Source organism: Piliocolobus tephrosceles, chromosome 9 (genome assembly GCF_002776525.5).
Source record: "Piliocolobus tephrosceles isolate RC106 chromosome 9, ASM277652v3, whole genome shotgun sequence".
Taxonomy (NCBI): Eukaryota; Metazoa; Chordata; class Mammalia; order Primates; family Cercopithecidae; genus Piliocolobus; species Piliocolobus tephrosceles.
In genome coordinates, this window is record NC_045442.1 from 86,915,450 (window position 1) to 86,939,288 (window position 23,839).

Below are 23,839 nucleotides of genomic sequence, written 5' to 3' on the forward strand. Positions count from 1 at the left end.
CCTCCCCTCCCTTCCCCTCCTCCCCTCCTCCCCTCCCCTCCTCTCCTCCCCTCCTCCCCCATCCCCTCCCCACCTTCCTGCCTGCCTCCCCTCTCCTCCCCTCCCCTCCCTTCCTAACAAATTAAGAGATAAGAAAGCTTGTGATAATGTTTGTGCAGATGGGAGTGTCTTTTCTTCTTCTTCATGGCCATAAAAGTCTTCCTGGACAGGGGAATTATAGTAGATTTACTCTCGATCTCCTTCCTGGGAGTAAACCCTTGAAGAGGGAATTTGTGGCAGCCTCATTTGTCACAGTTTCTGCTTTTAATCATATAAGGGAAGTATGGAGAAGGCTTCTTCCTGCATTCATTGAATATCAGATGTCTTCAGCTTCAAATCATGATTATATCAACTCTGAGTTTTGAATAGGTCCTCACAAAAGCAACAGATCAGAAGAGATTTAATATGAAAACAGATGCAGGAATCTAGCTGTCTTCTATTAAACAATGCGATTTACAGAAATGTAAAAGAGTACCACTCTGCTCACTAATTTTTGTTTTTTTGAGAAAATAGTTAACTTCATTGAAATGTTACTTATATTTACTGGGTTTATTGCTAATGCTAAATGAATTAAGAGATATATTTTTTACACTGTTAATTTTAATTTCTAATATGACAATATCCATAGATGAAACCCTACATAATCCAAAGGTTTTGGGAGTCCTTAATCTTTTTTTTTTTTTTTTTTTTGAGATGGAGTTTTGCTCTTGTTGCCCAGGCTGGAGTGCAGTGGTGTGATCTCGGCTCGCTGCAACCTCCGCCTTTCAGGTTCAAGTGATTCTCCTGCCTCAGCCTCCCAAGTTGCTGTCATTACAGGCATACACCACCACACCCAGCTAATTTTTGTATTTCTAGTAGAGATGGTGTTTCACCATGTTGGCCAGGCTAGTCTCAAACTCCTGACCTCAGGTGGTCCTCCCACCTCGGCCTCCCAAGTGCTGGGATTACAGGTGTAAGTCATCATGCCTGGCCCTTAATCATTTTTTACAGGATAAAGGGGACCTGAGACCAAAAGGTTTCAGACTTCTAGTAACTTCTTCATAGTCCCAGAGTGAATTGCTTTACTTCCTGGTATTACATCTATTTTCCAGGCTGGTTGAGGGAGGAGGAATTCCAGAGAAATGGGCAATGGCAATATCAGGAAAGCAAAATGTTTTCCCAGAAAATCTTTAGTTAATTTCTTTCAAAAGAACTTTTTATATATTTAATATTTTTCCTTAACTGCAAAGTAGTGTGGGAAAATGAGAACTTTTAACTGAGTTTTTTGCTGCTAAGGACAAAGTCAGGGTTCTTTTGCTGGGGACAAAGGGAGATGGGTATTGAGTATGCAGTTAGCTGTGTTCATTGCCCACATATTTTGTTTGTTTTTTAAGGACCAGTCCTGGTCAGAGTTTCAGGAAAACCCCACATAATGAAGTCCTATTGTTTGACTCTTTCATACAGAATCCCAAAAAGTTGCTTAGCATCTCACCTCATTGTCTTCTTGATAATTATTGGTTTCTACTTTCCAGGGTGTATTTGGTTTGTGTGAGTTTTATGCCTTGACGCCTATCCACAAGTACATTCTATTGGAGCCACATATGGACTTGCAAAACATCATTGACAGCACTGATTAAATTGTAAAATGTGCCTTATTCTTCAGCATAGCTTCCCTTTGTGATCTGGTAGCTTCTTACATTAAGAAAACTTTGTTTTCTCACACCCTCAGACTCAGTCTTTCCCAATCTGTATCGCTGTGTTGCCTGATTGATTTATTTCTTCTAACTCTATTGTGGGCTCATAGCCATCTTTTACATAGGAATTTACTTTTAAAGTAGTCATGATTTGCTTTTTAAAACATGAGTCATAAATTGGATGCAGTAGTATGCTTGTAGTCTCAGCTACTTGGTAGGTTGAGGTGGGAGGATCACTTGAGCCCAGGATTTAGAGACTGTAGTATGACATGATGGTACCCATGAATAGCCAGTGCCCTCCAGCCTGGACAACATGGAGAAACCTTGTCTTAAAAACAAACAAACGAAACTCATAGCCTTTATTGATTTTTCTGGTTCAGGATTTGGAATGAAAACTTGCACCCCAAACTGTGGTCTGGGGACAGCAGCATGGGAGTCACCTGGGAGCTTTTTGGAAATGCAGAAATCTCAATCCACCCTAGATCTAACAAACCACAATCTACATTTATCAGATCCCTAAATGATTAAGTGTCCAGAGTTGGAGAAGCACTGGCTAAGGAGAAAACAGATGAAATCTAGAGGGCATGGGGCTGTGTTGGGAGGAGCTCTCATGTTTAATGTAGATGTAAAGAGCCCACCAGAGGGATGTGGAGATGAAAGCCAGGGAAGTGTGTGGCATCTCCTAGTACCTTTTCTGAGGAAGTAAGGAAGGTGCAGCGAGGCTTCCATCTCTCCTGGGGTCACAAGATGGTGGTATCCAGTAAGCAGTGACTGAATGTGTTAAAGAGCTGTAAATAATTTGCCAAGATTTTTATTACTTGGGCATTGAAGCTTAGTTTGGGCTTGAACTGGAACTTTTTTCTCTTTGGTATGTCTAATTCCACTTCTTTACATCATCGCTTGGCAAACTTTATTTCTCATTCAGAACCAAGATACCATTCTGACTATAGGGCAGAGTGGTGTCGTACTTGTATGTGCTTCTTTTATGTCGTTCTTAAGCTCTTCCCTAGTTTGGATGTTTCTCACCAAAACACTTTTTCAGAGGAGTTCAGTGGTAATACACATTGAGCATCCCTAATCCAAAAACTCGAAATCCAGCATGCTTCAAAATCTGAAACTTTGGAATTCCAGCATGACACTCAAAGTAAATACTCATTGTCACCTTTCAGATTTTGAATTCTCAGATTTGGGATGCTCCACCAGTAAGTATAATGCAAATATTCCAAAGTTCAAAAAACTCAGAAATATGAAACACTTCTGGTTCCAAGCATTTCACATAAGGGATTCTCAATATCATCATTGGCACATGGTTAGGAGTGAGATTTTTGTTCATATTCTGTGCCTGACACAGTTTGTTTGCACATAGTTAGTTGCATAGTAAATAAGTGTGGAAAGAATGACTGATTTGAATGAGTCTTGGGATTTGCTTTCTGGAAAATATCTCTGTTGTCCTGAACTATATATTTTAAGTCCAAATAAATGGACATTTAAAGAGCAATGTTTAGGCTGGGTGCAGTGGCTCACGCCTGTAATCCCAGCACTTTGGGAGGCCGAAGCGGGCGAATCACGAGGTTAGGAGATCGAGACCATCCTGGCTAACATGGTGAAACCCCGTCTCTACTAACAATACAAGAAATTAGCTGCGCGTGGTTGCGGGCGCCTATAGTCCCAGCTACTTGGGAGGCTGAGGCAGGAGAATGGCGTGAACCCAGGAGGCGGAGCATGCAGTGAGCCGGTATCGCACCACTGTACTCCAGCCTGGGCAACAGAGTGAGACTCTGTCTCAAAAAAAAAAAAAAAGCAGTGTTTATTGGGGGAAAATAAAAGATGGTCTGCTGGAACTGAACTGTTGAGATCCTACCAAGTAGTGGATCTTGTCAAATATTGACAGGTTTCAGGCTTTACAACATGTGTGTCTTCTGGGGTTTGTTACTTATTTGGTTTTACCAATGTAAAATATGAATTGTTCTAACAAGAAAACAAAATAAAAGCTTACATTATCAAATTTATTTCTTAAAGGGTAAGGAACAGCTTTAGCTCTCAATCTGGATTTATAATGTTAACTTAGCAGGTAGGTCTCCCTCACCCAAATATCCATTCTCTGTTGAATAATTAATGTCAAAAAGGTCTGAGGATATGATTTATCGCTTCTCTTAGTATTTCTCTGTATGGTGTCAAACCAACCATTCCTTGTGAGATAGTAAGTAATGTGGCAGTGGTTATAATTGGCTTTCTGTATAGATAATCCAAGGCTTATGGTATCTTTGTTTTAACTTAGTAGACTACACTAAAAGTTAATAGTAGGTCACCAGTAGCTTGGCCTTAAAATTGAGACTCACAGCAGTGCCCTGTGTTTACCTATAGGTACATTCTTGACTAATGAATGAAACTCAGATTACTTGTTCTCTGGACAGGGAGCTTTCATTCCCAGTGAATGAATGTGTGAATAACATGATTGAATTAAATTGCTAGTTAAACTTGGTCCTTTTTTTTTCTTTTTTTTGAGAAGGAGTCTCGCTCTGTTGCCCAGGCTGGAGTGCGGTACAGTGGCGCTATCTCAGCCCACTGCAACCTCCGCCTCCCAGTTTCAGGCGATTCTCCTGCCTCAGCCTCCTAAGTAGCTGGGATTATAGGTGCATGCCACCATGTCTGGCTAATTTTTGTGTTTTTAGTAGAGATGGGGTTTCACCACGTTGGTCAGGCTGGTCTCGAACTCCTGACCTCGCGCAATCTGCCCGCCTCGGCCTCCTAGAGTGAAACTTGGTCTTTTAGAAGCATTCTTTGGTGACATTCTCCCAACACCTATTTGAGCATACTTTATAATTTACCAATTGACTGCCTTAAGATGAAGAAACAGGTCAAGTATGGTGGCTCACGCCTATAATTCCAGTCTTTTGAGAAGCTCAGATGGGAGAATTACTTGAGGCCAGGAGTTCAAGACCAGCCTGGGCAGCATAGCGAGACCCTGTCTCTACAAAAAATACTTAGACATGGCGGCACATACCTGTAGTCCTAGCTACTCAGGAGGCTGAGGTGGGAGGATCACTTGAGCCCAGGAGGTTGAGGCTTCAGTGAGCCATTATTATGATTGTGCCACTACACTCTAGCCTGGGTGACAGAGTGATCCCTGTCTCTACACAAAATATTTAGTCAGGCAGGATACTAAAATACTAAAAAATATTTAATAGTCCCAGTTCCTCAGGAGGCTGAGACAGGAGGATCACTTGACCCCAAGAGGTCAAGGCTGCAGTGAACCATGGTCATGCCACTGCACTCCCAGCTTAGGGAATAGAGTAAGGAAATACAAGTAAGATCTTCTCTTCTTTAGGCAGTAGTTTTTGTTACTCATTTGGGTTTAGAGCAAGAATGAGTAGATGCAGGAAAATGGCTTTATTTTTAAAAATCAGATTTATGTTTAGAATGTTCACTTTTTTTTTTTTAAAGAAAGTTGTAGGATGGAAGATGATCATAGTTGTTTGAGGGTTACCATAACAAAGTGCCATACAGAAGGTGGCTTAAACAACAGAAATTTATTTTCTTATAGTCTGGAGGTTGGAAGTCCAAGATGGAGGTGGCAGCAGGGCTGGTTTCTCCTTGGCTTGTAGATGACCGTCTTCTCCCTCTGTGTTCACATTGTCTTTTATCTGTGTGTGTCTGTGTCATAATCTCCTCTTCTTACAAGGACACCAGTCCTATTGGATTAGAGTCCAGTAGGATTAGGGTCACCTCCTGAGTAGCTGGGACTACTATTGATGTCATGTAAACTTAATTACATCTTTAAAGGCCCTATTCCAAATAATTATGTTCTGAGGAACAAGTTTAGGACATCAACATCTAAATTTTCACAGAAGGGAGGGGAATACACAGTGTAGCCTATGATAGTTGTGTATCAGGGAGGTCAACCTAAAGGTAAAAAGGCCAGGTGGGATGTTATTCTTCAAGAATTCTAGCTGAGAAATGAAGAGAATCTAAACTAAAGCATTGACAATAAAAATGAAAATGAGTTGTGATTGAGAGGAGGAAGAATTTGATACAAGACTATGTGACTGAATGTGGAGGGGCATGAGAGGAAGGAGGCTAGCGTGGCTCCCAGATTTCCCTGCTCCAGGAGAAGAAACTGAGTTGAAGGAGATGTGAGCTGTGTGATGTCCCTATTGAGTATTCAGCACTTTGTTAGCCAGACACCCCAGGGCTGGTCAGCTGTCCCACTTTCTTCGCTCTTTCACAGTGGCTCCTCATAATGTGGACTGTGTCACATACAACTGAGCATGCAGCCTCTCCACTTGAAATGTGTCTTAAGACACTTATCACCATCTGAACCTCCACATGAAGTGTGACTTAAGACACTTAATACCATCTTATTTTGACAGCGAATTCTAAACTCTTATTTTTTCCTGATAATAAAAAAATTTAAATATTTTAAATAAAAAGTTAAATCCTTTAGGACAGGGACTATTGTTTTATTCATTTTGCCCAAATGTGCAATATTTACTGCCTGGCTACATAGATCTAGTATATAGTAGGTTGTGCTTTGCAAATTCTAGTTCAGGGAATGATTTGTCAGTAGGGTTGTTATGATCAATTACTTGTTCTTTGCATATTTTAATCAAAGATTGATAATTAAAACCTGTTTGATTTTCTTGCAGACTGAGAAGACTTTGGGACATTCCATGAGTCATTCAAGCAACATTTCTAAGGTAGAGTGCCACTGAAAAATGTTATTTATTACCTTGAGGCTTTTGTGTTCTTACGCCTTACATGTATTCATACTCTTTTTTTTGAAAAGACATCAGAGTTCTCAATACATTTCTATAATCTGTTCTGGGACCATAAGAGGTATGTGGCAGTTATGTTTTTCTGGTAAGGCAATTTTGAGTGTGTGTAGGGGGAAGTGATTTCTAGGAGAAAATTCCATTTTTTCCAGAAAACCATATACTTTAAGGCAGAAGAAATCTCAGGCACAGGAGAGTCTGTTGCCACAATTAGGAATGCATTTGACTGAAAGTAACAAAAAGCTAAATGTGGTGACTTAAATAATTATGGATTTATGTGGTTCAGTTGACAAGGTGTCTGGAGGTGGGTGGTCCAGGGCTGACTTGCTCACAGATTGTAGTGTACCCAATTCTGTGGCTGTTTGGGGTGCCACTGTGTAACCTGCACGGACCTAGGGGGACTGAACAAGGGGCAAATGCAGGAATAAAAGACAAGAGACAAAAGTTTATATTTGGAAAAAGGAGTCGGGAGCACCTTGGCTCTAGTGGACAAGGGCCCTGAGCTTTACACAGCCCTCCGTATTTATTAGGCAAAACAGATAGTGAGAAGGGGGGTGGAAGAAGTGGTCAGCTGCTCAGTCTAGAGTAGGCTTTCAAGACTGCATTCCTCAAACAACAGGCTCTAGATGTCGCAGTAGCTAATCTCGGCTCCAGGAAGTGATTGCCTCCACCAAACCTTCTGTCAGCAGGAGCAGTCGTCAGGAGCAGTCGTGAGTTGCTCATATCCTGCTTTCATGATAAACGGTTTGCTCTTTGATCATATAGCCTCCAGTGGGATGCTGAGTTGGTCACGTCCCATGGGCCTTTGGCTCCCTGCAACAGATGTTGCCAGGGACTCAAGCTCTTTCCTGTCTGTGCTACCTCCTACTTGACAGATGGTCTCACGATGAGAGCTGGACCTTCAGGCATTGTGGTTGTGGCCTTGGCAGGAATTAGAGGAATGATCAAGGATTAAGAGGTCTGTTAGCTGAGAGTCACCATTTTCAGCAGGAAGCCAAAAGTTTTCCCAGAAGTCCCACCTGGCCGCCTGAAATCTGCTTACATCTCCCTGGCCAGAACTGGATCACAGGCCACCTCTAGCTAGAAGGCAGCTAGGGAAAGGAGGGCTTGGGAAGTGAATCAGCCATCCAGCAACATCTGCTCACCTGTAGTGTGGTCACTTTAGCCCACCAGCAGCACACTGGCTGCCAGGGTATGACCTAGGAACCAGCAGAGTGTATCTGATGCAGTGCGCTTGCTCCCAGACAGTGCTCCTCTCACAGCCCAGACATTGACTCTGGCCAACCCCTTTACCATACAGTTATGGCCATGAAAGTTCTTTGCAAGGGTGAACCTGTTCCCCATGTTTTTGGCATATGGCCAAACACAACATAGATTCAGCTGGGAGGATTTGAACAAGTGACAAAATCTGCTGTCTCAGGCCTCCTAGATACTCTGAAATCAACAGTTACATTATATGCCATTTTAATGTACTGACTACACATATGTTTTCATTCAGGTCACCTTATTTTTTAAAACTAAAAGTAAACTCTGGCAAACCTTCTTAAGACATTCATCTGTTCTTAGAAGTATTTGTGGCCGGGCGCGGTGGCTCAAGCCTGTAATCCCAGCACTTTGGGAGGCCGAGACGGGTGGATCACCAGGTCAGGAGATCGAGACCATCCTGGCTAACATAGTGAAACCGCATCTCTACTAAAAAATACAAAACACTAGCTGGGCGAGGTGGCGGGCACCTGTAGTCCCAGCTACTCGGGAGGCTGAGGCAGGAGAATGGCGTAAACCCGGGAGGCGGAGCTTGCAGTGAGCTGAGATCCATCCGGCCACTGCACTCCAGCCTGGGCGACAGAGCGAGACTCCGTCAAAAAAAAAAAAAAAAAAAAAAAAAAAAATATTTGTAATCTAATTATATTATTTTTCCACTTAATTTTGCTTTAAAAATAGGAATACCTTTCACAAAATATTTTTTCCCATCCAACCTCCATTTCTTTTCTTTTGCTGTCCCTTTGGCCAGCAATGCTGCAGTGCTAGAACTATGCAGTGGTAAACCATTGCTGCCCATTTTTGCACCTTCCAAAGGATCTGATCAGTGTCTAAGCATGGAGAAAAGTGAGAAGGTGCAGCTGCAGATGGCCTGTTTGCTTAAGTTGAATTAAACGTGTTAAAAAATACTCAGTAGCACATGTTGCTTTGCCCTAGTAGCTAGTAGCCAAGGGCAGTTCTGAAGGAGGACATCTTATGCCTTAAATATGTACCTGTTCGTTCATGGATTTCAGTCACATTTTATTTAAAGGAAACTTCTTCCTATAGTTAAAAAAAAAAAGTTTGCAAACCACCATTTTAAAAAGTCTAGAGGAAAGGCTATCGTCTTGGCTTGGGTTGTGGGTATTTTGAACTTTGTAAGGGTTTTGGAGTTAACATGGATGATGACTTACTAGCCATGTGATTTTGAAAAAGGACATCTCTCTGAACTTTAATTTAGTTATCAGTAAAAGTAGGGTAAGCCAGGCAGGGTGACTCACACCTGTAATCCCAGCACTTTGGGAGGCCGAGGTGGGCAGATCACCAGAGGTCAGGAATTTGAGACCAGTCTGGCCAACATGACGAAACCCCATCTCTACTAAAAATACAAAAAATAGCCAGGTGTGGTAGTGCACACCTGCAATCCCAGCTACTTGGGAGGCTGAGGCAGGAGAATCACTTGAACGCAGGAGGCGGAGGTTGCAGTGAACTGAGATCATGCCATTGCACTCCAGCCTAGGCAACAAGAGCAAAACTCTGTCTCAAAAACAAACAAACAAACAAAAAAAAAGGTAGGGTAATAATATAACCTTCAGGGTTGTTCCGAGTCTTGGGATTAATGTTTGCATGGAGCCATGGGGCAGCTCACCTATTACACTGAGCCAGCAAACCTGACTCTTGTCAAACTTCATTGAATCCTGGTGATGTTAGGTTGATTGGGCCAGGATAGTTCATTTAATGGTAGCTTTATTATTTATTGCTGAACAATGGAGAACCATATATTATTTTTTCCTTCTTGCATTTTTTTTTTTTTTTTTTAAAGACAGAGTCTCACTCTGTCACCCAGGCTAGAGTGCCATGGCACAATCTTGGCTCACTGCAGCCTCTGGATTTAAGCAATTCTCCTTCCTCAGCCTCCTGAATAGCTGGGATTACAGGTGCATGCCACCACGCCCAGCTAATTTTTGTATTTTCAGTAGAGATGGGGTTTCACTATGTTAGTCAGGCTGGTCTCAAGCTCCTGACCTCGTGATCCACCCATCTTGGCCTCCCAAAGTGCTGGGATTACAGGTGAGCCACTGTGCCCAGCCCCTTCTTGCATACATTTTTACTGTGTGCTGTTTGTGAGTGGACACTTACTGTGTCCAGTGAGTTCTGGGATGCTTACTAGGGTCATTGGAGAGAATCTGAGTGGAGTGAGCCTTTAGAACATTTGATTACTCACAGAACTTCCTGGTTAACCTGTCAACATGAAATTCTCTTGCAAAGTGTACCCCTTTGTAATGAAGATTGTTAGCATGCTGTATAAGGTGGTTTACCCCTAAATCTGCAGAGCCAGTGATGGAATGGAGCCCTGGAGGTTGTCAGTACATGTTGAGTCCCTCAGTTCAGTGGGACTGAGGAAGGAAGGGCAGGCCCCCTGTGGAAGATAACTGTTTTTGAGAAGTCAGTTTTTTTATTGGAGTATTTATTAAATGAACCTGCTGTTTGAACCCAGTTTTAGGCAGTGACATGTAAAATCGTATCTTCAGAATAGCAGACATACTCTTGAGATTAAAGGAGGCCACAATGTGGACATACTTTATGCTACCTGAAATCCCCGTTGACTCTTAGACCCCAGCTGTGGTCAGCACATTAGCCAGTCACTGCAGTCTGCTTTATGCTTCTGCAGTTCATCTCTTGCTGGCATAAATTTAGAGGCTGAAAAGAGGTAAAAAATAAACCTTTAATCCTGCCTCCTAGTATTCCATCTAGATTTTGTTACAGAGTGTCTCAGTGTGTATTGCAAGCATATTGACTTTAAAAACCAGGCTCCATTTTCAAAGAAGGAAGCAGGTAGGTTGGATGGGATGTTTATGAGGCTGCTGGGTCTGTGGTGGCTTGCCTCTCTTCAAAATGGGCAGCTGGATTTGATCCCCTTAAAGAGTTAATAAAAGAAGCATATTGGGATATTTAAGCAATTGCAATGGCGAAGTCTTCACCCAATACTTATTTTGTATTGATAGTACAATGTTAATGGATATCATTTGTTGAGCCTCTGTTACCAAGGGATTTCATGAAATTTGTCACCTCCAATTAATGTCCTAAGGGGTCCAAAGACACCTTTTCCTTTTATTTTTCAAGATTGCACTTATCACTGCCTGGGTTTTCATGAATTTTTTTCCGTTGCGCCTTCACCCCTCATATAACCTCCACGAGTGTAGAGCCATGCTTTGTTTACCCCTAAATCTGCAGAGCCAGTGATGGAATGGAGCCCTGGAGGTTGTCAGTACATGTTGAGTGAATGTTTGCATAGTGTTCTGCTAGACACTTGATGCCCAGCCCATTGTTTATCCCTCTTCATCCCAGCCACTTCCCAGGCCCAGGCCTCCTAAACTCCTGCAGTAGCTTCTCAAGAATCTATCACAAACCATCTAGCACCCAGCAGCCAGTAAATAGAATCCTAATGCTTCTGTTTTCAATTCTTCAGTGTTTCTGATTACACTACCTTTAGCTGTCAGATCTAAGGTGACCTGGGCCTGGCCACTTGGAACCTGATCCTGTGCAATATCCCCTAGGTCATGATGATCTAGGTATGGTGACTACCTTGACAATTTTCAAACAAGCCAAATTCCTAGCTGCGCACCTTTGCACATGCTGTTTTGTCCGAGAGGCGTCTCCCAATCTTATCCCTTTTTTGCTAAAAGGGATGAATGGCTAAAATTCCTAACTCATTTCTCCTTCAGTTCTTAGCTTCTTTAGAGGCGCTTACCCTTGACACCCTCCCCTTAATCTAAATTTTATCACCCATTTGGATTTTGTTATTCTTTTTCTTCATAGCACCTATCACAGTTTGTAATGATAGCAATGTGTAGAATATCTTGTATTTTTAGAAGCAGCAGAATGTCCTCCCTAGGAAAAAAATCTGTTTAATTGACTGAGTGCTTGGAGAAGTTTGAGGCAGTTTGAGTCCCACAGGTGACATGCTTATACAAAGACGGGCACTGGAATGCAGCCCCCATGAAACCCACATGCATCTTGCCCAGGCCGTCACCTCACTGCAGTGTCCTTGACCTTGTGGGCTAGCTGAGCCGTTCTGGAGGATGTTCCCCAGATCCCCAGTCCACACTCAGTCCTCACCCTGTGTACTTCCCTTGCTGCTGTTTGCTTAATCATTTTCTAAAGAACAGACTCAAAGTTTTATATCATTGTGTAGTATCTGAGATCACATTTGATTGGTTTTCTTTTTTTAGTTTATTTGTACATATTTATGGGGTACCTCTGATATTTTGTTACATGCATAGACAATATAATGATCAAGTCAGGGTATTTGGGGTGTCCCTCACTGTGAATATTTATCATGTTTATGTGTCGGAAACATTTTAAACCTCTCTTTTAGTTATTTTGAAGTACATAATATATTGTTAACTGTAGTCACCCTACTCTGTTGTTATTGAACTTTAGAACTTATTGTGACTGTCTAACTGTATTTTTGTACCCATTAACCAACCTCTCTTTATCCCCCACTCCTCACTCCATGCACACCCTTCCCAGCCTCTGGTACATATAATTCTACTTTCTACCTCCATGAGATCACATTTTTTAGCTCCCACATGTGAGTGAGAACATGTAATATTTGTCTTTCTGGCTTATTATTATATTGTCTGTCTGGCTTATTTCACTTAACATAATGACCTCCATCGATGTTGCTACAGATGACATGATTTCATTCTTTTTGTATGGCTGAATAGTATTTTATTGTGTATGTATGTCACAAATTCTTTACCTGTTTGTCCATTGATGGACACTTAAGCTGATTCCAAATCTTTTGTGAATAGTGCTACGATAAACATGGGAGTACAGATATCTGTTTGATAATACTAATTTATTTTCCTCTGGGGAAATACTCTGTTGTGAGATTGCTGTATTATATAGTAGTTCTATTTTTAGTTTTTTGAAGAATTCCCATACTATTTTTCATACTGGCTGTACTAATTTACATTCCCACCAACAATACGTAAGAGTTTCCTCTTCTCTGCATCTTCACCAACATCTGTTATTCCCTGATGATTAGTGATGCTGACCAGTTTTTCAGGCAGCTGTTGGTCATTTATATGTCTTTTTTTGAGAACTGTCTGATTGTGTCCTTTGCCCAGTTTTTAATGGGATTGTTTGTGTTTTTAATGTTGAGTTTCTTACATATTCTGTATATTAGTCCCTTGTTCAATGGCTAGTTTGCACATATTTTCTCCCATTCAGCAGGTTGTGTCTTCACTCTGTTGATTGTTTCCTATGCCGCGCAGAAGCTTTTCAGTTTAATAGAGTCCCTTTTGTCTGTTTTTGGTTTTGTTGCCTGTGCTTTTGAGGTCTTAGCCATAAAATCATTGCCTAGATCAGTGTCTTGAAGTTTACTCCTTGTGTTTTCTTCTAATAGTTTTATAGTTTCAGGTCTTATGTTTGAGTGTTTAATCCATCTTGAGTTGATTTTTGTGTGTGATGAGAGAAAGGACTTCAGTTTCATTCATCTGCGTATGGATCTCTCATTTTCCCAGCACCATTTATTGAGAGGGTGTCCTTTCCCTAATGCGTGTTCTTGGTACCTTTGTTGAAAATCAGTTCTCAGTAAATACATGGATTTATTTCTGTGTTGTTGATTTTGTTCCATCGTTCTGTGTATCTGGGTTTTGTTGTTGTTGTTTGTTTGTTTTTTGAGACAGAGTCTTGCTCTGTCACCCAGGCTGGAGTGCAGTGGCACTCTCTTGGCTCACTGCACCCTCTGCCTCCTGGGTTCAAGCAGTTCTCCCTGCCTCAGCCCCCTGATTAGCTGGGATTACAGGTGCATACCACCAAGCCCAGCTAATTTTTGTATTTTTAGTAGAGATGGGGTTTCACCATGTTGGCCAGGCTGGTCTTGAACTCCTGGTATCAGGTGATCCACCTGCCTTGGCCTCCCAAAGTGCTGGGATTACAGGTGTGAGCCAGCACTCCTGGCCTGTATCTGTTTTTATAACAACACCATGCTATTTTGGTTTCTATAGCCTTGTAATATCCTTTGAAGTCGGGCAGTATGATCCCTTCAGCTTTGTTTGTTTTTATTACGATTGTTTTGGCTATTTGTGCTGTTTTTTGGTTCCATATGGTTTTAGGATTGTTTTTTCTGTTTCTGTGTAAAATGACATTGACATTTTTTTTTATTATTATTATACTTTAAGTTCTAGGGTACATGTGCATAGCATGTAGGTTTGTTACATATGTATACTTGTGCCATGTTGGTGTGCTGCACCCATCAACTCGTCAGCACCCATCAATTCATCATTTATATTAGGTATAACTCCCAATGCAATCCCTCCCCCCTCCCCCCTCCCCGACATTGACATTTTTATAGTGATTGCATTGAATCTGTAGATTGCTTTGAGTAGTATGGTCATTTTAATGACATTAATTCTTTTGATCTGTGGACATGGTATATCTTTCAATTTGTTCGTGTCCTCTTCAGCTTCTTTCATTAGTGTTTTGTAGTTTTTCTTGCAAGGTCTTTGACCTCTTTGATTAAATTGATTTCTAGGTATTTTATTTTGTATAGCTATTTTAAATGGGATTGCCTTTTTTATTTCTTTCTCCACTAGTTCATTATTGGTATTTAGAAACACTACTGATTTTTGTATGTTTATTTTTGTATCCTATAACTTTTCCAAATTTATCAGATCTAAATTTTCTAATGGAGCCTTTAGATTTTTCTAGGTATAAAATCATATCATCTGCAAAAAAGGACAAGTTAACTTACTTTTTTCCAATTTGAATGCCTTTTATTTATTTCTCTTGACTGATTGATCTGACTGGGACTTCCAGTACTGTGTTGAACAGGAGTGGTGAAAGTGGGTGTATTAGTCTATTTTCACGCTGCTGATAAACACATACCTGAGACTGGGTAATTTTTAAAGAAAAAGAGGTATAATGGATTCACAGTTCCATGTAGCTAGGGAGGCCTCACAATCATGGCAGAAGGCGAAAGGCACGTCTTACATGGCAGCAGACAAGGGAGAAATGAGAACCAAGTGAAAGAGGTTTCCCCTTATAAAACCATCAGATGTCATGAGACTTATTCACTACCACAAGAACAGTATGGGGGAAACCACCCGCCATGATTCAGTTATCCCCCACTGGGTCCCTCCCATGACACATGAGAATTATGGGAGCTACAATTCAAAATGAGATTTGGTGGGGACACAGCCAAACCATATTGTTCTGCCCTTGGCCTCTCCCAAATCTCATGTCCTCACATTTCAAAAGCACCCGTGCCTTCCCAACAGTCCCCCAATGTCTTAACTCATTTCAGCATTAACTCAAAAGTCCACAGTCCAAAGTCTCATCTGAGACAAGGCAACTCCCTTCCACCTGTGAGCCTGTAAAAATCAAAACCAAGTTAGTTACTTTCTAGATAAAATGGGGGCACAGGCATTGGATAAATACACCCATTCCAAATGGGAGAAACTGGCCAAAACAAAGGGGCTAAAGGTCCCATGCAAGTCCAGAATCCAATGGGTCAGTCCATTCTTAAAGCTCCAAAATGATCTCCTTTGACTCCATGTCTCACATCCAGGTCGTGCTGATACAAGAGGTGGGCTCTCACTGCCTTTGGCAACTCTGTCCCTGTAGCTTTGCAGGGTATAGCCCCCCTCCTGGCTGCTTTCATGAGCTGGCATTGAGTGTCTGCAGCTTTTCCAGGTGCACAGTGCAAGCTGTGCACCTGGATATACCATTCTGGAGTCAGGGAGGATGGTGGCCCTCTTCTCACAGCTCCACTAGGCAGTGCCCCAGTGGGGACTGTGTGTGGGGGCTTGCAACCCACATTTCCCTTTCACACTGCCCTAGCAGAGGTTCTCCATGAGGGCTCCATCTTTGCAGCATACCAGTGCCTGAACATCCAGACATTTCCATACATTCTCTGAAATCTAGGTGGAAGTTCCCAAATCTCAATTCTTGACATTTGTGTACCTACAGGCTCAACACCACATGGAAGCTGCCAAGGCTTAGGGCTTGCACCCTCTGAAGCCATGGCGTGAACTATACCCTGGCTGCTTGTAACCTTTGGTTAGAGTGGCTGGGATGCAGGGCACCGAGTCTCTAGGCTGCACACAGCAAGGGGGCCCTGGGCCCAGCCCTTGAAACCATTTTTTTTCCTCCTAGGCCTCTGGGCCTGTGATGGGAGTGGCTGCCACACAGATCTCTGACATGCCCTTGAGACATTTTCCCCATTGAGTTGGTGATTAACATTTGGCTGTTCGTTACTTATGCAAATTTCCACACCTGGCTTGAATTTCTCCTCAGAAAATGGGTTTTTCTTTTCTTTTTTTTTTTTTTTTGAGATGGAGTCTTGCTCTGTCGCCCAGGCAGGAGTGTAGTGGTGCGATCTCAGCTCACTGTAAGCTCTGCCTCCTGGATGGATTCACACCATTCTCCTGCCTCAGCCTCCTAAGTAGCTGTGACTACAGGCGCCCACCACCATGCTTGGCTAATTTTTTGTGTTTTTAGTAGAGATGGGGTTTCACCATGTTAGCCAGGATGGTCTCAATCTCCTGACCTCATGATACGCCTGCCTCAGCCTCCCAAAGTGCTGGGATTACAGGCGTGAGCCACTGTGCCCAGCCTGGGTTTTTCTTTTCTATCGCATCATCAGGTCACAAATTTTCTGCTTTTATTCTCTGTTTCTCTGAGAATGCTTTTAAAACTTTTTAAAACTGAATGTTCTTAACAGTACCCAGGTCACTTCCTGAATGCTTTGGTGCTTAGAAATTTCTTCCACCAGATACCCTAAATCATCTCCCTCAAGTTCAAAGTTCCACACATCAGGCTCAAAATGCTGCCAGTCTCTTTGCTAAAACATAGCAAGAGTCACCTTTACTCCAGTTCACAACAAGTTTCTCATCTCCATCTGAGACCATCCCAGCCTGGATTTTATTGTCCATATCATGATCGACATTTTGGTCAAAGCCATTCAACAAGTGTCTAGGAAGTTCCAAACTTACCCACATTTTCCTGTCTTCTTCTGAGCTCTCCAAATCGTTCCAACCTCTGCCTGTTACCCAGATCCAAAGTTGCTTCCACATTTTCAGGTATCTTTATAGCAGCACCCCACTTACTGGTACCAATTTACTGTATTAGTTTGTTTTCACACTGCTGATAAAGACATACCCAAGACTGGGTAATTTTTAAAGTGAAAGAGGTTTAATGGACTCACAGTTCCACATGGCTGGGGAGGTCTCACAATCATGGGGAACGATTAAAGGCATGTCTTACTTACATCGTGGCAGACAAGGGAGAAATGAGAACCAAGTGAAAGGGGCTTCCCCTTACAAAATCATCAGATCTCATGAGACTTATTCACTACCATGAGAACAGTATGGGGGAAACTGCGCCTATGATTCAGTTATCTCCCACTGAGTCCCTCCGACAACATGTGGGAATTATGGGAGCCACAATTGAAGATGAGGTTTGGGTGGAGACCCAGCCAAACCGTATCAGTGGGCATTCTTGTCTTGTTGCAGTTCTTAGAGGGGAGGCTTTCTTTCACTTTTCCCCATTCAGATTTATGTTAGCTGTGGGTTTGTCATATATGGCCTTTATTAATATTGTGGTATTTCTTTCTTTGCCTAGTTTGTTGAGAGTTTTAATCATGAAGGAATGTTGAATTTTATCAAATGCTTTTTCTGCTTCTATTGAGATGATCATATGGTTTTATCCTTCATTCTGTTTACGTGATGTATCACATTTATTGATTTGCATGTGATGAAAGACCCGTTGCATCCTTGGGATAAATTCCCTTAATCGTGTACTGTCTTTTTCATGTGCAATTGGATTTGCTTTACTAGTATTTTGTTGAGGATTTTTGCATCTATGGCTATCAGGGATATCGGCCTGTAGTTTTCTTTGTTGTGTCCTTGTCTGGTTTTGGTATCAGCATAATGCTGGTAGAATGAGTTAAAGAGAATTCTCTCTTTCAATTTTTTGGAATAGATAGAAGAATTGTTCTTCTTTGAAAGTTTGGTAGAATTTGGCAGTGAAGCCATCCAATCCTGGACTTTTCGTTGTTAGGAGGCTTTTTATTACTCTTTAAATCTCAATACTTCTTATCTGTCCAAGTTTTCTGTTTCTTCCTGATCAATCATGGTAGGTTATGTGTGTATCCATTTCCTCTAGGTTTTCCAGTTTGATAGCATATAGTTCATAATAGTCTCTGATGATCTCTTGTATTTCTGTGTTATCATTTGTAATGTCTCCTTTTTCATTTCAGATTTTATTTAGGTCTTCTGCCTTTTTTTATTGGTTAGTCTAGCTAGTCTATCAGTTTTAGTTTTTCAAAAAATTAATTTTTTGTTTCATTGATCCTTTTGTATGTTTTTTGGCCCCTATTTAGTTTAGTTCTCCTCTAATGTTTATTATTTCTTTCCTTTTACTAATTTTGGATTTGGTTTTTTCTTGGATTTCTAGATCCTTGAGGTGCATCCTTTGATTGTTTGAAATTTTTCTACTTTTTTGATGTAGGTGTTTATTGCTATGGACTTCCCTGTTAGCACTGCTTTTGCTGTATCCCATAGGTTTTGGTATGTTTTATTTCAATTTTTATTTAAGATATTTTTATGTTTTTTCCTTAATTTGTTCCTTCACCCAGTGGTCATTGAGGAGCATGTTGTTTAATTTCCATGTAATTGTACAGTTTCTAGTTGATTTCTAGTTTTATACTATTGTGATCTGAGAAAGATACTTGACATGATTTCAGTTTTTAAAAACTTCGTTGAGACTTGTTTTGTGTCCTAACATATGGCCTATCCTGAAGAATGGTCTATGTGCTGAGAAATGTGTATTCTGTAGTTGTTGGATGAAACGTTCTGTAACTGTTAAGTCCATTGTCCTAACATGCAGTTTAAATGTAATGTTTGTTCATTTTCTGCCTAGATGATCTGTCTAATGATGGGAGTGGGGTGTTGAGAAGTCCCCAACTATTATTGTGTTGAAGTCTGTCTCTCCCTTTAGATTTAATAATATTTGCTTTATACATCTGGGTGCTCTGGTGTAGGGTGCAGATATATGTAGAAGTGTTATAGCCTCTTGATGAATTCATTCCTTTATTATATAATGACTCTCTTTGTCTCTTTTTACTGTTTTTGACTTAAAGTCTGTTTTATCTGATATAGGTATAGCTAGTCCTACTTGCTTTTGGTTTTTATTTGCATGGAATATCTTTTTTCATCCCTGTACTTTCAGTTTATATGTATCTGTACAGGTGCGATGAGTTTCTTGCACACAGCATATAGTTGAGTAATGGTTTTTTAAATCCATTCAGCCAGTCTTTATCTTTCAAGTGGAAAGTTTAATTCATTTACATTCAGGGTAACTATTGATATGTGAGGGCTTATTCCTCTGACTTTATTAAATAATTTCTGGTTTTGTATATCCTCTCTTTCCTTCTTTCTTACTGTTTATCACTGTGGTTTGGTGGGTTTCTGTAATGGTAACATTTGAGTCCTTTCTCTTCCTTATTTGTGTGTTTGCTCTACCAGTAGGTTTTATACTTTGGTATGTTTTCATGATGGCAGATATTGTTCTTGTGCTTCCATGTGTAGGATTCCCTTAAACATTTCTTATAGGACCAATCCAATGGTGAATTCCCTCAGCTTTTGCTTGTCTGGGAAGGACTTTATTTCTTCTCATTTATGAGTGATAACTTGGCTGGGTATAGTATCTTTGGCTGGCTTTTTTTTTTTTCTTTTAGTACTTTGAATATATCATCCCATTCTCTCCTCGCCTATAAGGCTTCTGCTGACAAGTCTCCTATTGGTCTGATGGGGGTCCACTTATAAATGACTAGATGTTTTTTTCTTGCTGTTTTTAGGCTTCTCTATTTGTCTTTGACTTTTGACTGTTTGACTATAATGTGCTGTGGAGGAGACCTTGAATTATATTTGGGTATCTCTGAGCTGCTTATATCTAGAGGTCTAAATGTTTTGCAAGATTTGGGAAGTTTGCAGCTATTATTTTGTTAGATATTCCATATTTTTGTTTTCTGTTTGTCTTCTGAGAGACTGAAAATTTGAATATTTGATCATTTCATGGTGTCCCGTATGTCATGAATGCTTTGTTCATTCTTTTCTATTGCTTTTTTTATTTTATTTTTGTCTTACTGGATTATTTCAAAAGACCTGTCTTCAAATTCTGAAATTATTTCTCTTACTTGATCTATTCTATTTGTTGAGTATTTCAAGTGTATTTTGTATTTCAGGTAATGAATTTTTCAGTTCCAGAATTTCTGTTTGGTTCTTTTTTATAATGTATTTTTGGAAAATGTTTCATTCATATCCTTAATTGCATTTCTCATTTCTTTGTATTGTTTTTCTGTATTCCTGTGTATCTCACTGAGCTTCTGGATCTTGCTCTGTTGCCCAGGCAGGAGTGTAGTGGTGTGATCATAGCTCGCTGCAGCTTCCAGTTCCTGTGCTCAAGCATTCCTCCCACCTCAACCTCCTGAGTAGCTGGGCCTACAGTCACACATCACCATGCCCAGCTAATTTTTATTTTTATTTTTTATAGAGACGAGGTCTTGCTGTGTTGCTCAGACTGGTCTCGAACTCCTAGCCTCAAGCAATCCTCCTGCCTGGGGCTCCCAAAGTCTGGGATTACAGGTGAGAGCCACCATGCCCAGTGTTCACTGAGTTTTAATATCATTATTTTGAATTTTTTTTTGGGATTTCATAAATTTCTTTTTGATTGGAATCTACTGCTGGAGAATTATTATGTTCATTTATGGGTGTCATATTTCCTTGATTTTTCATTTCTTGTGTCCTTATGTTAATCTCTGCACATCTGGTATAACAGTCTCTTACTAGTTTTCTTAATTTGCTGTTGTAGGAGAGGAGTTTTTCCTGAGGGTGTGTCTATGGTGTTGATTGTGCAGGGCACTTTAGCTTTGATTCTCATTGTGTGTAGTAGTGTAGTCGTGGTATTATTTCTTTGGCTATGAATCATGTCAGTGGTGTCTGTGATTTCCTCAGTATCTTAGGGTATGGTGGAGGCTGTAGTGAAGTTTTGCTGGGGACAGGGATACCAGGTTGGCCTGTCCTTGTTCCCAGTAGTGGCAGTAGTGGGGTGAGTATGCCTGCCCTTGGGCCTCAGTGCAGTTTATACTGGCACCAGTGTTAGCGGGTCAGATGGGTTAGTTTTGGGGGGCCTCCCTATAGCTTGCTCAAATGCTGGTAGTGGCAGTGGCGAGCTGGGTGGGTGGGTGAATTCTTGGGCCCCTGGGCAGCAGGCATGATATGGGTGATGGCAGCAGCAGTGGCAAGACAACCCTCTGGCTCCCAAGCAGTTTGCACTGATGTCGGCAGTGGCTGTGATGGGCTGGGTGAACCAGTCTTCAGGCCCAAGTGTGTACTCAATTGGGTGCTAGATGTGGTGGTAATGGTAGGTTGGGTGTGCCTGACCTCAGATGCCCAAGCGGAATGCTCAGGTTCCAATAGTGGTGGAATGGGCTTGGGCAGTCCCCAGGCCCCAGGATGGTTTACTCAGAAACTGGGTAGGACATACTTCAGTCCACCCAGGGATGCATTCAGGCTCTCGCAGTGTTGGGCGGGGACTGGGTGATTCCAAGGCCCTGGCAGAATGCTCTGGTGGAGGCAGCAATGGCTGTACTGCAGTCCTACTACTGGGGAGAGTGGGGTTGCTTTCAGTGGCAGTAGCTATATGGCAGTGGCTGGGGAGTGCACACTTTGCTCACTTTGTCTTTGGCGCTTGTGAAAACGTGCAGTGGTTTCACTGCTGGGGGGCAGCAGGGTCTTTGTCAAATGGCTTGCCCTTCATCCCTGGCAGCAGCAGCTAGCTGCTGCAATGGTTGTGGTGAGGAATGTTAGTGGGGTTCCAGAAATGTGGAGAAGCAGGGATTGTTGGGCCCCCAGCAGGATGCAGTCTCCTGAGGGTTGGGCTCTCAGTATGGTGTCTTCTTGCAGCTGCCTTGGACTCCAGGGGTATGTGGGACCCATCATGAGCTCTCTCCCTGGAGCAATGCCTTCTCTTCATCTCCAGGAAGCTCCGTCTGTTAGCCTCAAGGCCTGTGAGGGTCTAGGGCTCTGTCATGGCTGGGATTGCAGGAGTGCATGGTGGGAATGTGGACCGCTGGGGATTACTTGCTTCCCCTTTCCCCACACTGGGGAACCTCTCGGCTGCCTTGCCTGACTTCCCTTTCCTTGCCTGCTCTAGGTGTTTTCTGTCACTTCTCTGTTGAATGCATGTTCTCTCTTAGATGATTTATTCGAAGTCTGATTCTTCTGGCTATTTTGGTTCTTCTTTGTAGAGGAGGGAAGTACCAGATGCCTCTAGTCAGCCATCTTGAAGCCCCTCCTCTAGATTTTGATTGTTTAGCTTTTTAATGTGAAAATATAACTATTAAAAAACATGTTCTTCAGTATATCACCTAAACTCATTGTGACAGCCCTTTGTGAGATAGAGCTCTGACAGAGACGGGTATTCAGGAGGCTGTGTGGTAGAGAGAAGGGAGGGGTGGGGATGGGGCAAGCCCACTTTCCATCTCTGCTGTGAGCCTTTGCCTATCAAGGGGCCATTGTCTCAGGGGTACCAGGAAGCCATAGAGCATGGCTGGCAGGCGTAATGCACAGTGTACTGGGCATGGCCTCAGGGTGGACTCAGGTGACGTGAGGTGACTGCCTGTTCAGGACGTTGTGTCCTGTGCCACCACTGCCCCTACCTGTAGGCTGTCTTACCATTTGACAATACATCTCATCTCTAACATGGAGACAAGGAGGGCACGCAGAGTTTATGAGGATTGCACGCATTCACATTTTATCCAGCACCTAACTGTGTGCCAGAAATTGTGCTTTGAATGCTGAACCAAACAGCAGAGGGAAGTACGCAGACCTCCATACGATACCACGGATGGAGAGAATTCCTACAAAAGGAACAGTAAGGAGCTTAGGTAGAGAATTACCGGGAACCCAAGTTGAAGGGCTGCTCAGAGAAGATGTGGCTCAGGATAGGATATGTAAAGCAGGTGTGAGGGGTGGAAAGCAGCCAGCCAGGATGAGGTTAAACGGTAGTAGAAAGATCATTTGTCACCTACTTGGAAAGTCCAGTACTTTAGGTAGACAATGAAAGGCATCTTCAATGGTGGAGGTGATGGCTTTCATTTCACTCCATTGCGGGTGCCTGTAACCACAAGATTGTGTTGGCTGTGGCTGTTCGTGTGAGTACTTTGACCTAAACTCCTTTAGAGGCCGATTGAAATTCCCTGAGGAGGCTTATACCCACTCTATTCAGCTGGAATTTCTTTAATACCAGGAATTGGCCTAGGCTAGGCTAATCATAGGGGCTGGACTTCTTGGAGCCTCTCTTGAGGCCTCTCAGAGGAAGATTGTGGTGCAAAAAGGGCAGTACATAGACACAATGTTATTTTACATCCAGGGAAGCCTTCTCATTCAACCCTGGGAATCAGACTTGGTCCAGGTGACACAATTTCTTGAGCAAGTTCATGATTGGCAGCACTTACCCAGGGAGAAGGCAGTGGAAGCCCGTAGCACAGGCATCTCTGCCCCAGCCCACCAGCCAGCCTGGCTCTGTAGGCTCTGGCAGTTGCCCAAGACCGGGGCCTTGCAGACTGTGATATGTACCTCTTGTTAATCAAATATTCCTGGGTCGAATCAGTCTGGACATGTTTAATGAGCACTTGAAATGATTGCTCTATTGCTTGGCAAGCACATCTCAATGAATTTGAGCACTGACCCTCCTAGGCCTCCTGAATATTTTCTGGTTGTTGTTGCCATTAGACAGGGATGAGATACAGCAGAATGCCACATATCAGATGGACATTCCTTACAGGGAATTCTTGCTGACCTACTTTTACTACACGAGGGCAGGCCTGGATGTGATTGTCAAGACCAGAGTTTGCTTCTTTCTGTTTCTGAATGCAGAGTTGACCAGTGACACGCTCAGGTTACTCAGACCTTACGGATTACAAATAAGGCAAAATATGCTTTATTAATTTATTCTGAAGAAAACAGCTGTCCCAAAACAGGATACTTATTCCTAAGTGACAAAAACAAGGGAATGAATTGGAGGAGTTGCATGGCATCAGGT

General features: G+C 42.1%; 1 protein-coding gene and 1 pseudogene across 15 annotated transcripts in view; both read left to right on the forward strand.

The window, feature by feature from the left end:
* LOC111529800 overlaps nt 1-23,839 on the forward strand; it is a 712,005-nt pseudogene that overhangs the window by 418,018 nt on the left and 270,148 nt on the right. The window lies entirely within an intron of this gene.
* Nucleotides 1-23,839, forward strand: part of MARCHF8 (membrane associated ring-CH-type finger 8) — a 148,404-nt gene that overhangs the window by 95,324 nt on the left and 29,241 nt on the right. For all 14 annotated transcript variants that reach the window (XR_003306642.1, XR_003306643.1, XM_023196752.2 and 11 more), the window contains one exon: nt 6,359-6,409. Coding sequence is in view for 12 of the 14 variants with exons in the window: in XM_023196752.2 (XP_023052520.2) it covers nt 6,359-6,409 (51 nt within the window). In the remaining 2 variants the exon portion in view is untranslated. The remainder of the gene's footprint in view (nt 1-6,358; nt 6,410-23,839) is intronic.